Source organism: Nycticebus coucang, chromosome 7 (genome assembly GCF_027406575.1).
Source record: "Nycticebus coucang isolate mNycCou1 chromosome 7, mNycCou1.pri, whole genome shotgun sequence".
NCBI lineage: Eukaryota > Metazoa > Chordata > Mammalia > Primates > Lorisidae > Nycticebus > Nycticebus coucang.
The window spans coordinates 100,715,774-100,734,515 of record NC_069786.1 but is presented as its reverse complement, the minus strand read 5'-3'; the positions used below and the strand labels follow the sequence as shown (position 1 = coordinate 100,734,515).

The window sequence follows — 18,742 nt, the reverse complement described above, 5'->3', positions numbered from 1 at the left end:
GGTCTGGGCTGGATTTGAACCTACGAGTTCCACTGTATGTGGCTGGCGCCTTAGCTGCTACAGGCGCCAAGCCAAAAAAAAACAAGTATTAAATGTAAAACATTTAAGTGTTAAGTATAGCTTTAAGAGATACCTAAAATATTCTGGAGATAGGCTGTGCATGGTGGCTCACAACTGTAATCCCAGCACTGTAAGAGGCTAAGATGGGAGGATCACTTGAGCTCAGGAGTTCAAGACCAGCTTGAGCAAAGTAAGATCCCGTCTATACTAGAAGTAGAAAAATTACCCAGGTGTTGTGGTGGGCAACTTTAATCCCAGCAACTTGAGAGACAGAGGATTGCTTGAGCCAAGAGTTTGAGGTTCTTGTGAGTTAGGCTGAGGCCATGGCATGCTAGCCTGGGTAACAGAGTGAGACTGTCTCAAAAAGAAAAAAAAAAAAATTCTTGAAATAACCCTAATTTTTTTTTTTTTTTTTTTGAGATAGAGTCTCACTATGTAACCCTTGGTAGAGTGCCATGACATCACAGCTCACAGCAACCTCAAACTCTTGGAGGGGGCTTAAGTGATTCTGTTGCCTCAGCCAACCAAGTAGCTGGGAATATAGGTGCCTGCCACAATGCCCAGCTATTTTCTGTTGCAATTGTCATTGTTGTTTAACTGGCCCAGGCCGGATTGGAATCCGCCAGCCTTGGTGTATGTGGCTGGTGCCATAACCACTGTGCTATAGGCACCAAGCCAGTTATTTCTTTACTCACTAACTGAAATGCAACAATTTTCTATAAATTTTATAAACTTTCTATCCTATCAAGGCTATTAATGTCTTTTGTCCATTTATCTACTATATGTTTTGAGGTTATTTCATTTATTTATTTACTTATTTATTTTTGAGACAGAGTCTCACTTTGCAGCCCTCGGTAGAATGCCGTGGCATCACAGCTCACAGCAACTTCAAACTCTTGGGCTTAAGCAATTCTCTTGCCTCAGCCTCCCAAGTAGCTGGGACTACAGGTGCCTGCCACAACACCTGGCTATTTTTTTCGAGACAAGGTCTAGCTCTGGCTCAGGCTGGTCTCAAATTCATGAATTTAGGCATGAACTCAGTGCTAGGATTACAGGTGTCAGCCACTGTGCCTGGCCAGTTTCTGGGTTTTTAAAACTAATTTGTATGAACTCTTTATATTTTTAATATGGCTATCATCCCTCTCTATCATATGTTTTGCAAATATTTCCCTCCATCTTTATTTTATTTTTTTACCCTCTTTGGTTGTAGTTCTGATTTTTAGTTCATGCTCTTTCCTTTTTTAAAATTTTATTTTCTAAACATTTTTTCTAGAGAAAGGATCTTGCTGTTACTCAGGCTGGTCTCAGACTCCTGCTCTCAAATTATCCCCCCACCTTGGACCAGCCCCCGCCCCCCAGTACTAGGTTTATAGACGTCAGCCACTGCACCCAGCCTCTCATCTTTCTTAATGACAGATTCATTATGTTTAGGATATGACATAATAATAAATACTAAAATCAGAAATTCTGTTATTTCCACAAATAAGAATTAGTGGAGTACTACAGTACTGCTAAGGTTTTCAGCAAAATGGAAGGACAAGCCTCAATCTTAGGTTTTTCACATAAGAGGGATACTTCAAAACATATTCAGAACCAACAATTATTTTCCAAATGCTTCAGAATAATTCAAAACGTATGTTAGCCATGAGGCCAAAAAAACAGCAAATGCAAGGTAGATTACCCAATGTCTTACTCAAATGTAATAAGAATGATTAAAACCCAGACTAATTTATGGTCAGCATATAAAAAAAATTAATCTAAGAAAATAAAATTATGGGAAGTCCTTTTCATTTCCTTTCAAGGTGATTTACTGCAAGTATAAAAAGGAGTTAGGATTCTGTTTCTGTTTTAAGAAAATTCAGAAAACATGATTTCTAACATGTGCAGAAAAATTTCTTTCTTCAAGAATATTCAGTTGAGAGATCAAAACTAAGAAAAAGAATAAGAAAATAATGGCATAGGATGCCCATAGCTCAGTACATAGGGTGCTGGCACATACACTGAGGCTGGCAGGATCGAACCCAGCCCCGACCAGCTAAAACAACGATGACAACTACAACAACAACAATAACAAAAACAGCCGGGTGTTGTGACTGGCGCTTGTAGTCCCAGCTACTTGGGAGGCTGATGCAAGAGAATTGCTTAAGCCAAGAGTTGGAAGTGCTGTGAGTTATGACGGCACAGCACACTACAGACTGTCTCAAAAGCTAAAGTTTCTCATTAAAATTATTAGTATATTTGTGCAGCATACCAGCACTGTAATACTACAGTGAGTATAAATTTAAATCATGAATTAAGAAAGCATGATATAAAAAAATCCAAATGTGTACTTCCAATATGCTTTAAAATAATTTTTTTCCAGATATTTCAATAACGGTTAAAATATGTAAAAAAAAAAATTAAGAAAACATGATATATAAAAACTCAAATTTGTATAATGAAGTACCAATAATTTTTTATATTACAAAACAATACTTGGTTTATAAAAGGATTTGACACCGATTTTTTTTTTTTTTTTTTTTGAGATAGATTCTCACTTTGCTGCTCCCGGTATAGGGCCGTAGCGTCACAGCTCACAGCAACCTCAGACTCCAGGGCTCAAGTAGATTCTCTTACCTCAAGCCTCCCCACTAGCTGAGACTATAGGCACCCACCACAATGCCCAGCTATTTGTACAGGTGGGGTCTCAGTCTAGTTCAGGCTTGTCTCAAATTTGTGAGCTCAGGCAATCCACCCTCCTCGGACTCAGAGTGCTGGGATTATAGGCATGAGCCACTGTGCCAGGCCAAACACTGATTTTCTAAATGGTTATTTTCCTGAGTCTATTTTACAGAGAATTAAAATGCATAAATTTTAATCTCTCTTTGAGACAGTGATCCAAGCTTCTTCCCTTGATGATGTTACCAGTTCATACTTTGTTTCAATAACTTGTCCCTTCACAGAAAGTAGGTGCAGTCTCTTCACCAATACACTCAGGAGTACTGTGGTCACCATATATGCAAACCTAGATAGGAAGAAAGTCTATTAGCTACTAAAGATTAAAAATTTTATATCTATATATCTATACATATATATATATTTTTTTGAGACAAAGTCTCAGGCTTTCGCCCTGGGTAGAGTGCTGTGGCGTCACAGCTCACAGCAACCTCAAACTCTTGGGGTGTAAGCGATTCTCTTGCCCCAGCCTCCCAAGTAGCTGGGACTACAAGCGCCCACCACAACGCCCAGTTATTTTTCTTTGTTACAATTGTGGTAGTTCAGCTGGCCTGGGTTGGGTTCAAACCCACCAGTCTGGATGTATGTGGCCAGCGCCCTATCCACTGAGCTATGGATGCTGCCTAAAAATTGTATTTTAATTTTATAGATTGCTCATTCTCATCAATGCTGATCATCATAATTTTTCTTTTCTTTTTTTTTTTTTGAGACAGAGTCTTACTATGTCGACCTCAGTACATATCACACTTCACAGCAACTCTTGGACTTAAGGAATTCTCTTGCCTCAGTCTCCCAAGTAACTGGGAGGCACCCACCACAATGCCTGGCTATTTTTTTTTTTGGTTGTTGTAGTTGTCATTGTTCGGGAGGCCCGAGCTAAGTTCGAACCCGCCAGCCCTGGTGTATGTGGCCGTCACCCTAGCTGCTGAGCTACAGGCACAGCGCATCATGATTTTTCAGTATAGCGTCTGGCATCTTTTTCTTTCACTTTACCTCAACTCTGGGCATTCCTGTGTGCCTGAGAATCCAAGTGAGGAAAAAGTTTTCCTTGCTAATTCATCATCAAATCGATCTGGATCAAACCTAAAAAGAAACTTTGAGGTTAATCACAATGTAGCTCCAATGGCATTTTACATATTGACACTAAAAGAACACAGATATATAATAAAGTTAAAAATCTACTGAAAATAGAAAGTGCTGTCACATTATATTTCGATATCACATATTCTCTTCTAATTTCTTGCTTTATTATTATTTTTTTTTTTTGAGACAGAGTCTCAAGCTGTCGCCCTGGGTAGAGTCCCGTGGCGACAGCAACCTCTAACTCTTGGGCTTAAGAGAGATTCTCTTGGGGCGGTGCCTGTGGCTCAGTGAGTAGGGCGCCGGCCCCATATGCCGAGGGTGGTGGGTTCAAACCCAGCCCCGGCCAAACTGCAACAAAAAAATAGCCGGGCGTTGTGGCGGGTGCCTGTAGTCCCAGCTACTCGGGAGGCTGAGGCAGGAGAATCGCCTAAGCCCAGAAGTTGGAGGTTGCTGTGAGCCGTGTGACACCACAGCACTCTACCGGAGGGCAATAAAGTGAAACTCTGTCTCTACAAAACAAAAAAAAAAGAGAGATTCTCTTACCTCAGCCTCCCAAGTAGCTGGGTACAGGCGCCTGCCACAATGCCCAGCTATTTTTTTTTTTTTATTGTAGTTGTCATCATTGTTGTTTGGGGGGCCCAGGCTGGATTCGAACCTGCCAGCTCCGGTGTATGTGCCTGGTGCCCTAGCGGCTTGAGCTACAAATGCCGACCCATTACTTTATTATTTCTAAACCATAGATGCAAAATACATTTCTCAGAACTAGCAAGAAATGGGATTATGTATTTTATCACTTTATAAAATATAATGATAAATCATACAAAATCATTTAATGAATAAGTATAGGACCTGTTAAATGAGAAGCATGTTATATGACCTCTTCAATTAAAATATTAGTAAAAATTAAATATGACACATGATCCAGCAATCACACTCTTGGACATTTATCCCAAAGAGATTAAATTGTATGTTCACTCTAAAACCTGTACACACGTTTTCAGCAGGCTCAGCACCTGTAGTACAGTGGTTATGGCGTCAACCACATGCACTGAGAATGGTACATTTGAACCCAGCCCAGGCCTGCTAAACAACAATGACAACTGCAACAATAAAAAAACATAGCCGGGCATTGTGGCTGGCGCCTGTAGTCCCGGCTACTTGGGAGGCTGAAGCAAGAAAATCACTTAGGCCCAAGAGTTTAAGGTTGCTGTGAGCTGTGATGCTACAACACTCTACTGAGGGTGACAGGGTGAGACTTTGTCTCAAAAAAATAAATAAATAAACGGCTTAACGCTGTAGCTAAGCAGCTAGGGCACCAGCCACATACACTGGAGCTGGAGGGTTCAAATCCAGCCGGGGCCTGCCAAACAACAGTGAAAACTACAACCCCCTCACCCCCAAAAATAGCCAGGCATTGTGGAAGGCACGTGTAGTCCCAGCAACATGAGAGACTGAGGCAAGAGAATCGCTTAAGCCCAAGAGTTTCAGGTTGCTGTGAGCTGTGATGCCATAGCGTTCTACTGAGGGTGATATAATGAGACTCCATCTCAAAAAATAAAAAAAAAAAATGTTTATATTAGTTTCATTCATAATAGTAAAATATCAGAAACAACCCCAATTGTCATGGGTGAATAGCTAAAGAAATTCTAGCACATCCACACAATGGAATATTATTCAGCCATAAAAAGGACATCCAACAAATTACATGGACCTCAAGGGCATTAAGTTTAGTGAAAAAAATCAATGTTTTTTTCACTAAAAATTCTCTAAATTTTAAAATCTCTAAAATTCACTAAAGATTCTCCGCTATGTGACAATTATAGTTGTCCCTCAGTATCTGCAATTGGTTCTAGGACCTCTCTCCATGGACACCAAAATCTGTGGATGCTCAAGTTCTTTCTATATGAAGGTACAGTATTTACATATAACCTATACATATCCTTCCATATACTTTTCAAGGATGTCTAACCATTTTTTGCTCTGCTGCACATTGGAAGAGTAAGAATTGTCTTGGGCCACACATTCAATACATAAACACTACTGAAAGTTGATTGGCAAAAAAAAAAAAAAAAAAAAGCATTAATGCATACTTTTCTAACACCTGATACAATGCTTGCACACTATTTCATTAATGTGGATTCAATGTAGTCCTTAGCATATGGCAAATCAAGTTTTCCTTTTTGGAAATGTATGGAATTATTTTTTCTGAATAGTTTCTTTTCCTTTCTTTCTTTCTTTTTTTTTTTTGTTGAGGCAGAGTCTCACTATGTTGCCCTTGGTAGAGGGCCATGGGGTCACAACTCACAGCAACCTCATACTCTTGGGCTTAAGTGATTCTCTTGCCTCAGCCTCCCAGTAGCTGGGACCACAGGTGCCCGCCACAACACCTGGCTATTTTCTGAATACTTTCTTTTTCTTTCTTTTTTTTTTTTTTGCGGTTTTTGGCTGAGGCCGGGTTTGAACCCACCACCTCTGGTATATGGGGCCAGTGCCCTACTCCTTTGAGAAACAGGTGCCACCCTTTTCAATCTGTGGTTGGTTGAATCCACAGATACAGAATGCACAGATTAGGAGGGATGGTTTTATGTTTAAACTATGGTTTCAAGCCTGAGCAAGAGCAACACCCAGTTTCTATAAAAAAATAGAAAAATCAGCCAGGTGTTGTGGCAGGTGCCTGTGGGAGGCTGAGGGGGATCACTTGAATACAGGAGTTTGACATTGCTGTAAGCTAGGCTGACATCATGGCACTCTAGCCTGGGGCTCTGTCTCAAGGAAAAAAAAACCCAAACAACACTTAATCTATCATCCCTATGAGGTCTATCTTAGTTATATGTATACTTCTGTTAATGTTAGTTATCTCTCAAGGTCCTGACAAGAATAAATCTCTGGACTTTCCCAAAGGATGAGTAAAAAGATACCCAGATTCAGAGAGCTTTTCTTCAGCATATAACACAACCATGAATACTAAATTTATTTATAGGTGATTCCTAAAAATAATTTCCTTTTAAAAATATGCCTTTTATATGCTCACGCCTTGTAATCCCAGAACTCTGGTAGACCAAGGCAGGCAGACTGCTTGAGCTCAGGAGTTCAAGATTAGCCTGAGCCAAGAGTGAGACCCCATCTCCAAAAAATAATAGCCGCGTATTGTGACTAGTGCTTGTAGTCCCATCAGCTACTTGGGAGGCTGAGGCAAGAGGAGTGCTTAGCCCAAGAATTTGAGGTTGCTGTGAGCTATGATGCCATAGCACTCTGCTAAGGGCAACAAAGTGAGACTCTGTCTCAAAAAATAAATAAAAATAAAAATATTCTTTTTAATATTTTCCATTTGTAACCTAAATTCTCTGAGTGTGTTGAGGATGGCAATAATTTTAAAAGTTCCAGTATGGCTCAGAGGCTGTAGCACAGTGGTTATGGCGCCGGGCACATGCACAGAGGCTGGCAAGTTCAAACCCAGCCCAGGCCAGCTAAACAATGACAACTGCAACAACAACAACAAAAATGGCCGGGTGTTGTGGCAGGTGCCTGTAGTCCCAGCTACTTGGGAGGCTGTGGCAAGAGAATCGCTTAAGCCCAAGAGTTTGAAGTTGCTATGAGCTATAATACCATGGCACTCTACCCAGGATGGCAGCTTGACACTCCGTCTCAAAAAAAAAAAAAAAAAAAAGATAGGAACACTTAGAATACCTATCCTTACACTCCAGAAGTGCCACCAATCTTGCCCCCTTGCATTTCACAGTGCACGTTTACTTCTAATTAATTCAGCATATGACTCTCTTTTAGGGCAGTAAATCTTAGTCTGTTATCTCTTTTGAGACTGGGTCTCACTCTTTTGCAAGAGTATAGTGGCACCTTCCCAGCTAACTACAACTTCAAAGTCCTGGGCTCAACTGATCCTCCTGCCTTAGCCTCCCAAGTAGCTGGGAGTATAGGCACACCCCATCACATCCAGATAATTTAAAAATTTTTTTAGAAATGGGATCTCACTATTTTGCCCAGTCTGGTTTTAAACTCCTGGCCTCAGCTTCCCAATCGGGGAGGATTACAGGTGTAAGCAATAATGCCCAGATACCTATTACCTTAAAGCCAATTTTACTGGATGCTCATCTAGGGAGCAAATAGCAGTCGCTTTGTTCTTACCTTTTCCCTCCCTTGCCATTCACCTATATAACATACCTATACACAGCATCTTTTTCTGACTTGAGCTGAATGGTTAGGAGAGAATGACAGAAGGAAACAAAGTATATAAGCAGTACCCCCTTACCAACAATAGAATTCCAAAATTCTACTAAAATTAAAGGATAGTTTTAGAGATCAGTTAATTAAATCTCACGATAGAAATGGTAATAAAAGAGACAAAGGGAAGCAGATAGCAGATTCATGAAAGAGAAAATTAGCAGTGAGGTTCGGCGACTGTAGCTCAACGGCTAGGGCGCCAGCCACATACCCCAGAGCTGGTGGGGTTGAATCCAGCCCGGGCCTGCCAAACAGCAATGACAACTATAACCAAACAACAGCTGGGCATTGTGGCGGGCAACTGTAGTTCCAGCTACTTAGGAGGCTGAGGCAAGAGAATTGCTTAAGCCCAGAAGTTGGAGGTTGCTGTGAGTTGTGATGCCACAGCATTCTACCCAGGGCAACAGCTTAAGGCTCTGTCTCCAAAAGAAAAAAAAAAATAGAGAGAGAGAAAAAGCAGTGAAATGAAGATATAAGGGGAGGCAGTGGCTTCCTTTTCTTATATCATTGCCACAAATTGAATCTTCTCCTCAAACCTTAGAAAAGGAAAGCAAAACAAACAAATACATAAAAATCGACAATCACAAAAACAATGACAGATAATTCATACTTGTGTGGTGATGGCCAAGTATTGGGATCCTGAAGTACCACACCAAGGGCATAAAGGACGAGGGTCTGTGAAAAAAAATCAGTCAAATTAGACAAGGCCTAAGAGAGACAAAATACTTCTAGAAAGTCAACTCATCCTAAAGCGCTTTTTGTATAAATAAAATAAAAAAAATTTAAAATACTAGAAGAAAACACAGACCATCATTTTGTTGATCTTACAATGGGGAAGCCATCCCCAAGCATGTCACAAAATCTAGAAGCCATAAGGGAGAAACAGACTTAACTTTATTTATTTATTTATTTATTTATTTATTTTTAGAGACAGAGTCTCATTTTATCACCCTCAGTAGAGTACCATGGAATCACAGCTCACAGCAACCTCTAGCTCTTGCGCTTAGGCGATTTTCTTGCCTCAGCCTCCCGAGTAGCTGGGACTACAGGCGTCCGCCACAATGCCCAGCTATTTTTTGTTGTTGTTGTTGTTGTTGTTGCAGTTTGGCCAGGCCTGGGTTTGAACTCACCATCCTCAGTATACGGGGCTGGCGCCCTACTCACTGAGCCACAGGCACTGGCCCTAGACTTAAGTTTATGAAAATTTAAAACAATCAGACAAAAACCCCACCATAAACAACAGTAAAAGATAACTAAAAGACAAGAAAAAATATACGCCATATTACTGACAGCATTTTGGATAACACACAAAAAGACATATAGAAGCTCACTAGAAAGAACAAGGAAAATTACAAAGAGATAATTCACAGAAGGCAGCACCTGTAGCTCACTGGGTAGGGCACCAGCCACATGTACCAAGGGTAGTGGGTTCAAACCTGGCCCAGGCCTGCCAAACAACAATGACAACTGCAACAACAAAAAAATAGCCGGGTGTTGTGGTGGGCACCTGTATTCCCAGCTACTTGGGAGGCTTAGGCAAGAGAATCACTTGAACCCAAGAGTCTGAAGTTGCCGTGAGCTGTGACGCCACAGCACTGTACTCAGAGTGACAGCCAGAGACTCTGTTTCATAAAAAAAAAAGAGAGATAATTCACAACAGAAAAAATACCAACTATTAATATAGGTATGAAGAGTTGTTCAATAGCTTCGATGATCAGGGAAAGCAAACTATTCACAAAATATATGTAAGATTCAAAATTCCAGAGGTAGTAAGGATTTTGAGAGAAAAAGCATTCTCATACCTTGTTGTTAAAAGTATGAACTGCCTTTTAGAGGATAATTTCAATAGAACATCCACATGGACAGTGACCTCAAAACTCCATTTTTATGACTTTATAAGTAGGGTGGCACCTGTGGCTCAGTGGGTAAGGTGCCAGCCCCATATTCTGAGGGTGGCAGGTTGGAACTCGGCCCTGGCCAAACTGCAACAAAAAAATAGCCGGATGTTGTGGCAGGCACCTGTAGTCCCAGCTACTCAGGAGGCTGAGGCAAGAGAATCGCCTAAGCCCAGGAGTTGGAGGTTGCTATAAGCAGTGATACCATAGCACTCTACTTAGGGCAATAAAGTGAGACTCTGTCTCTAAAAAAAGAAAAAAAAAAGTATATATATAATTTGTGATAATAAAAAAATTAATGCCAATTTAAATCTTCATTAGTGGGGCCCTACCCCAGTGGCTCACGCCTGTAATCCTAGCACTCTGGGAGACCTAGGCAAGTGGATTGCCTGAGCTCAGGAATTAGAGACCAACTTGAGCAAGAGTGAGACTCCATCTCTAAAAAACAGCCAGGCACTATGGCTGGCACCTCTGGTCCCAGCTACTTGGGAGGTTGACGAAAGAGGAGTGCTTGAGTCCAAGAGTTTGAGATTGCTATGAGCTATGATGCCATGACATTCTACCATGGGCAACAAAGCGAAACTCAGTCTCCAAAAAAATAAGTAAGTAATTAAAAATAAAACAAATTTTAATTAGTGGGGAACTGCTTACATAAATAATGGTAAGTTCATACAATGAGAGATTAAGTAGCCATTAAAAATAATAAGTTGGGGCTCAGTGCCCATAGCACAATGGTTACAGCACCAGCCACATACACCAAGGCTGGCGGGTTTGAACTGGGCCTGGGCCAGCTAAACAACTGGAACAACAAAAAAATAGCCAGGCGGGTGCCTGTAGTCCCAGTTACTTGGGAGGCTGAGGCAAGAGAATCACTTACGCCCAAGGGTTTGAGGTTGCTGTGAGCTGTGACACCATGGCACTCTACTCAGGGTGACATAGTGAGACTCTGTCTCCAAAGAAACAAAAAAAACAGTTGGATGTGTACCAAGTGTACATATGTATGTATGTATACACATATACACAATAATATACATATGCATAAGAATCGGTCTCCAAAATACATATTTAAGTGTTGAAAGTAGTACCTGTGGGGAAGAAAGACATTTACATTGTTTGAACTTTGAAACAGATAGTAATGATTTTGTAATTTAAAAGGACTGTGTCTTTGATTTAATAATGGGTAGCGTTTACTGGGCACTGTAAACATCAAAAGAATTGAGAAGAATTACTGAATGAGTTATTAAATATATCAGATATTGTCTACCTCTCTAGGAATAATAAATCGGTCAATTTTTCCTTCAATATCTTGAAGTCGGGCAGAAAGTGGGGTCAATTTGGCAGTCCGAACAGTTTCACAGAGCACGTGCCGACAATACCTATTCAAAAAAAATTTTTTGAAGATGTTTATTTTGGGTGAAGCAGTTTGAAATGTACATACATTTTAAAAATGACCTTCATCAACTTCTCAAATATTCCTAACTTGAAATAGTCCCATCATAATTCTTACACACTTAAAGATATGTTGTATGTTAAAGATATACAAAATATAGGTGGGCAAAAATTTATAACACTTCTGGCTCCACGCCTGTAGCTCAAGAGGCTAGGGCAGCAGCCACATACACCAGAGCTGGTGGGTTCATATCCAACCTGGGCCTGCCAAACAACAATGACAACTACAACCAAAAAATAGCTGGGCCTTGAGGCAGGCGCTTGTAGTCCCAGCTACTTGTGAGGCTGAGGCAAGAGAATCGCTTAAGCCCAAGAGTTTGAGGTTTCTGTGAGCTGTGACGCTATAGCACTCTACTGAGGGTGACAGAGTGAGACTCTGTCTCAAAAAAAAAAGAATAACGCTTCTAAAAGTATCAGGAGATAATTCAAAGTAATGTTTTTATAATGTTTTAGTGAAAATTCCTTTATTTTTAGCATGACACACTGACAGAAAGCATAAAGAAAAATATAAATAATCTAAATACAAAAATATTTTATTTACTTAACTGTAAATGTGAGTAAAATTAAAAGACCATTAGGAAAATATTTTCAGCAAATATATCCTTAATGGATAAAAATGGTTTTAAAACAGAGCTATAAAAGTTTTTTTTTTCTTCTTTTTGAGACAGAGTCTTATTATGTCACCCTCAGTAGAGTGCAACAACCTCAAACTCTTGGGCTTAAGCGATTCTCTTGCCACAGCATCCCAAGTAGCTGGGACTACAGGCACCTATCACAACGCCCGGCTATTTTTTGTTATTGTTGTTGTTGCAGTTGTCATTGTTCTACAGCAGGCCCGGGCCAGGTTCAAACCTGCCAGCTCTGGTACACATGCTGGCGCCCACTGCTGAGCTATGGGCATGGAGCCAGCTAAAAAAAAAATTTTTCAATAAAAGCTCTTTTTTTTTTTTTATGAGACGGTCTCAAGCTGTCGCCGTGCATAGAGTGTCATGGTATCACAGCTCACAGCTACCTCGAACTCTTGGGTTTAAGCAATTCTCTTGGCTGAGCCTCCCAAGTAGCTGGGAATACAAGTGCCTACCACAATGCCCGGCTATTCTTTTGTTGTTGTTGCTATTGTTGTCGCAGTTGTCCTTGTTGTTTAGCTGTCCCGGGCCAAGTTCGAACCCACAAACCTCGGTGTATGTGGTTGGCGCCCTACTCACTGAGCTACAGGTGCTGCCCAATAAAAGTTCTTTCAAAATAATCAAATAGCCTAATAGAAACACAGAAAATATTTTAAACATTATAAAAAAATAAAAATGGACTGGACAGAGAAAAAAAAGAATGGACTGGAGATACATAAAATGATACTCAACCTCATTAACAATTTACAGACTGTCAAACAAAACATCTTTTTTTTATACTTGCCAGATAGGCAAAGATAAAAAAGAATGACAACTATTACTAATTAAAAGATGGAGGAAGGCCAGAAAAATTGGTTCAGACCTGTAATCCCACCACATTGGGAGGCCAAGGCAGGGGGACTGCTTGAGGTTAAGAGTTCAAAACCAGCCTAGGCAAAATAATCGCAAGCTGTTGCCCTGGGTAGAGTGCCGTGGCATCATAACTCACAGCAACCTGCAACTACTGGGCTCAAGTGATCTTCCTGCCTCAATTTTTCTATTTTTAGTAGAGACGGGGGTCTCATAGTTTTGCTCAGGCTGGTCTTGAACTCATGAGCTCAAGCTATCCACTCACCTTGGCCCCCTAGAGTGCTAGGATTATAGGTTTGAGTGACTATGCCTGGCTATAAAAAATTGAAAAATATCTGAGCATAGTGGTGGTGCATACCTGTAATCCTAGTTACTTAGGAGGCTAAGGCAAGTGGATCACTTAAAGCCCAGGAGTTCAAGGACAATGAACTGTGATTATGCCACTGCGCTCCAGTCTGGGTGACAGAGCTTACCTCTTAAATAAATAATTACAAAAAAAAAAGACAAGAGAAAATGGTCTGGGTGTGGTGGCTCATGCCAGTAACCCCAGGACTTGGGAAAGCTGAGGTGGGAGGATCATTTGAGGTGAGGAGTTTGAGTAATCTGGGTGACATAGCAAGACCTATCTTTATAAAAAGAAAACATTAGGCTAGGTGCAGTGGCTCACGCCTGTAATTCTAACACTCTGGGAGGCTAACATGGGTGGATTGCCTGAGCAAAGGCGAGACACAGTCTCTGCTAAAAGCAGAAAGACTGAGGCAAGAGTATCACTTGAAGACCTTGAGGTTGCTGCGAGCTATGACACCATAGCACTCTAGTCAGAGCTCCAGAGTGAGACTCTGTCTCAATGAAAAAAAAAAAAAAATTAGCCAGGAATGGTAGTGGCATGTCCCTGTAGTCCCAGCTACTTAGGAAGCTATAGGAGGAGAATCACTTAAGCCCATGAGTTTGAGGCTGGAGTGAGCTATGATTTCACCTCTACATTCCTGCCTTGGTAACAGAATGAGATCCTGCCTCAAAAAAGAAAAAGAAAAGAGAGAGAGAGAGAGAGAAAGAGACGAAGAAAAGTATAAATTGGTACAACCTTCTGAAGCATAATTTGCCAATATATTTCAAACTATTAAGTGTGTTATCACAATGAGAAGAATAAAAGCTAAAATGTATTGCAATCTTGCTATGAGTCAGTTCACTTAAATGCTTTATATACAGGATCTCATTTAATCTTTACAAGAACCCCATGAATGCCATCATTATTCTAATTTTACAAATTAAAATTAGAGGCAATTGTTTTAAGATCACACAGGAGGTAAGTGGTGTTGACAGGATTTAAACCCATGCCTGTCACACTCCATATCCCATAGTTTTAACCACTGTCCCATTGCACGTACCCTTAAACCATATGCTCACTTCTAGGACCTTATTTTACAGAAATAAAATTAGCAAAGATGTAAGCACAGAAATGTTCATTGTTTATAATTTAAAAAAATAACAAAATCCAAAGAGCAAACATTCTTCCTTTCTTTCCTCTGAACAAATATTTACTGGGTAACTACTACATTTGAAGCACAGTGCTAGATACTGAGCTACAACAGTCAACAATATGGATACCATCAAACCAATTCAGGATCTTGTTGGAAGAGGAAAGGAGAATGGAGAGGATATAGAGGTGAACAATAAAAAAAGCACAGTAAATGTAATAACAAAGAAAGGTCAGGGTATTATGAGAACACAGGGCAGGAGCACCTCACCTAAGGAAAGGGCTTTGTAGAGAAACAAACACTTAGGCTGAGACCTGCCCCCACCAACAAAACAAAACAAAACAAAACAAAACAAATCGTGACCAAAATTGGAGTCAGGGAGAGGAGAGAAGAAAAGTGAATCTATACAGAGAATATTCTTTTTTTTGAGACAGAGTCTCACTATATTGCCCTCAAGAGAGTGCCATAGCATCGCAGCTAACAGTAACCTCAAACTCTTGGGCTTAAGAGATTGTCTTGCTGGGCGGCGCCTGTGGCTCAGCGGGTGGGGTGCCGGCCCCTATGCCGAGGGTGGCTGGTTCAAACCCAGCCCCAGCCAAACTGCAACCAAAAAATAGCCGGGCGTTGTGGCGGGCGCCTGTAGTCCCAGCTACTTGGGAGGCTGCGTCAAGAGAATCGCCTAAGCCCAAGGGTTTGGAGGTTGCTGTGAGCTGTGTGACGCCACGACACTCTACCGAGGGCGATAAGGTGAGACTCTGTCTCTACAAAAAAAAAAAAAAAAAAGAGATTGTCGTGCCTCAGCCTCCCAAATAACTGAGACTACAGGTGCCTGCCACAATGCCCAGCTATTTTGGGGTTATAGTTGTCAGTGTTGTTTGGCAGGCTCGGGCTGTATTTGAACCCACCAGCTCCGGTGTATGTGGCTAGTGTCCTAGCCACCAAGGAATATTCTTTGCAAAACCCAGGAGATAACAAAGAATGCTGTACCTCTGGGGTGGGGCCTGTGGCTTAGCACCGGCCCCATATACTGAGGGAGGCAGGTTCGAATCCAGCTGCAGCCAAACTGCAACAAAAAATACTCAGGTGTTGTGGCAGGCGCCTGTGGTTCCAGCTACTTGGGAGGCTGAGGCAAGAGAATCGCCTAAGCCCAAAAACTGGAGGTTGCTGTGAACTGTGACGCCACAGCACTCTACGGAAGATGACAAAGTGAGACTCTGTCTCTAAAAAAAAAAGAATATTCATGGGCAGCACCTGTGGCTCAAAGGAGTAGGGCGCAAGCCCCATATACTGGAAGTGGTGGGTTTAAACCCAGCCCTGGCCAAAAACTGCAAAAAAAAAAAAGAACAAAAGACATTCACTATAGCTGAATCCAAGGCGATAAAGAGGCACAAGTAATGAGAGAAGGTGGAGAAGGTATGCAAGATCCAGCTCTGGAAATGCCTCATTAGGTAGGTTAGGGAATTTAAACTTTTTTTTTGAGACAGAGTCTCACTGTGTCACCCTCGGTGGAGTGCCATGGCATCAAAGCTCACGGCAACTTCAAACTCTTGGGCTCAAGTGATTTTTTTTGCCTCAGTCTCCAGAGTACCTAGTTTTTCTCTTTTAAGTAGAGAAGGGGTTTCACTTTTGCTCAGGCAGGTCTTGAACCTGTGAGCTCAGGCAATCCAAACAGTTCGGCCTCCCAGAGTCTAGGTAAACTTTATCTTAAGAGCAACTTGAAGCCACTAAAGGATTTTGAATTGGAGGGTTACTCATCAGATGTGACTCTCCAGATGCAGAAAGGTCACTAGCTTGTTGATTTTCAACTTTGGATACACATTAGAACCATCTAAGAGCTTTCAAAAACTTGTGATGCTTGCAGATTGAGAATCAACTGGTTTAGGATTGGTTCTAGGTTATCTATTTTTAAAGCACCCTAAGTGATTGCAGTGTGCAGCCATGGCTGCAGCAGCAATTTGCAGAATGGATTGAAGAGGAGCAAGATCCAAAGCTACAGATGGATTTTAGTCAAGGTGATTAATGGTAGTCTGAACTAGAGTACTGGCAATGGCAATGTAGAGAAATAAAAGGCCTGAAAAAGTTCATTAGAAAATAAAAGCAACAGAACTTGATCATTGATTGGATGTAGTAAAGTCACCACATATGAGAATACTATCCACAAAGTATTTAGAGAAAAAAAATTTTCAGAAGAGTCTTGTTTTGTATTTTATTTATTTATTTTTTTATTGAGACAGAGTTTCATTTTGTCACCATTGGTAGAATGCTGTGGCATCTAGCTCACAGCAACTTCAAACTCTTGCTCAAGCAAGTCTCTTGTCTCAGCTTCCCTTGTAGCTCGGACTACAGGTGTCTGCCGCAATGTCCAAATATGTTTGTTTGTTTAGCAAGCCTGGGCTGGGTTAAAACCCACCAGCCCCGGAGTATGTGGCCAGCATGCTAACCACTGAGCTACGGGTGCTCAGCCTATTTATTTTCATTTTCAGACACAGTCTCAGTCACCCTGGGGTTGAGTGCTGTGGCATTATAGCTCACTGCAACCTCAACTCTTGGGCTCAAGTTATTCTCTTACCTCAGCCTCCCACCTAGCTGGGACTATAGGCGCCCGCCACAACATCCAGGTATTTTTAGAGACTGGGTCTCATTCCTGCTCAGGCTGGAACTAAGCAATCAGTCTGCCTCAGCCTCCCAGAATTCTGGGTGGGATTACAGGTATGAGCCACCTTGTTGGAAGCTTGTTTTGTATTTTTCTTTTCTTTGAAACAGAGTCTCACTATGTCAACCTTGGTAGAGTGCTGTGGCGTCACAACTTACAGCAACCTGCAACTCTTGGGCTTAAGTGATTCTCTTGCCTCAGCCTCCCAAGTAGTGGGAACTACAGGCACCTGCCACATGCCCGGCTACTTTTTGTTGTAGTTGTCATTGTTGCTTAGCTGGCCCGGGCTGGGTTCGAACCTGCCAGCCTCATTGTATGTGGCTGTGTCTTAGAACATATTTACAAAGGACCTCCACTTTGTACTTAATATACTTCTGTATTACAAAACTTCAAAAGACAGCTAGTATTACTTTTGAAATTTAATAAAACTGCTATGGGTGGAGCCTCCTGAGTGCTAGTAATCCTAGGGAGGCTAAGGCAGGTAGATAGCTTGAGTTCAGGAGTTGGAGAAAGCTTGAGCAAGAGTGAGACCCCATCGCTAAAAAAAAAAACCAGCTGGGCATTGTGGCTGGCACCTATAGTCCCAGCTGCTCCGGAGGCTGAGGCAAGAGAATTGCTTAAGCCCAAGAGTTAGAGGTTGCTGAGAGCTATAATGCCACAGCACTCTACCAAGGGCGACAGAGTGAGACTCTGTCTCACACAAAAAATAAAAACTTAAAAAAGCTGTATTCAACATAATAAATAAAACTTTCAACATTTAAAAAATTGTGTAACAGGAATTTCCTTGAGAAACCCACTGCTTCTAGTTCTTCCCAGTAGCTGTCTCTCCTTCTTTTCCAAAGTTGAAATATGTTCCAAGATAGGGTTGCTTGCTACCCAGTCTCAGACTGCTAACCCCTAAAATGTCACAACTGCTATTCTTTTTTTTTTGAGACAGAGTATCACTGTGTCACCCTTGGCAGAGTGCCATGGTGTCTTAGCTCACAGCAACCTCAAACTCTTAGGTTCAAGTGATCCTCTTGCCTCAGCCTCCCAAGTAGCTGGGACTACAGGTGCCCGCCACAATGCCTGGCTGTTTTTTAGAGACAGGGTTTTGCTCTGCCTCAGGCTGGTATCAAACCTGTGAGCTCAGGCAATCCACCTGCCTTGGCATCCCAAGTGTTGAGATTATAGGCGTGAGCCACTGCACCTTGCCACAACTGCTGTTATTTAAAATCTTTTTTTTTTTAAGGCATTACTTACATGTAGTGAAATTAATCTATTTTCCCTGTATAGTTTGATGAATTTTAGCAACTGTATACAACTGTGTAAAAACAACCACAAGTAAGAATAGTTCCTTCACCCTAAAAAGTTTCCTCATGCCCCTTTGTAGTTAATCTCCTCCTTATTCCTAGCCCCAAACATCTGCCAATCTGCTTTCTATCACTAGCTTTTTCTTTTCTAGGATTTCACATAAATAAAATCATATAGTAGGCAGTATTTTGTATTTCGCTTCTTTTACTTATCATAATGAGATTTATCTGTGTTATTGTGTTCATTGATATTGTGTTCCTTTTATCACTTAGTAGAATTCCATGATATGGTTATACCACCATTTGTATATCTATTTACCAGTTGCTGAGCATTTGAACTGGCTTCAATTTTTAGCTATTCTTATTAATACTGCTATGAACATCTGCATATAGGTCTTTGTGCAGA

General features: G+C 41.2%; 1 protein-coding gene across 1 annotated transcript in view; it reads right to left on the bottom strand.

Moving 5' to 3' along the window:
- Nucleotides 1-2,900: 2,900 nt before the first annotated feature.
- LOC128590308 (cytochrome P450 20A1) overlaps nt 2,901-18,742 on the bottom strand; it is a 60,142-nt gene continuing 44,300 nt past the window's right edge. The window contains exons 10-13 of the mRNA XM_053597622.1: nt 11,254-11,365; nt 8,705-8,769; nt 3,769-3,858; nt 2,901-3,064 (exon numbers count right to left, since the gene is read on the bottom strand). Of these exons, the coding sequence (XP_053453597.1) occupies nt 2,914-3,064; nt 3,769-3,858; nt 8,705-8,769; nt 11,254-11,365 (418 nt within the window). The 3' untranslated portion in view covers nt 2,901-2,913. The remainder of the gene's footprint in view (nt 3,065-3,768; nt 3,859-8,704; nt 8,770-11,253; nt 11,366-18,742) is intronic.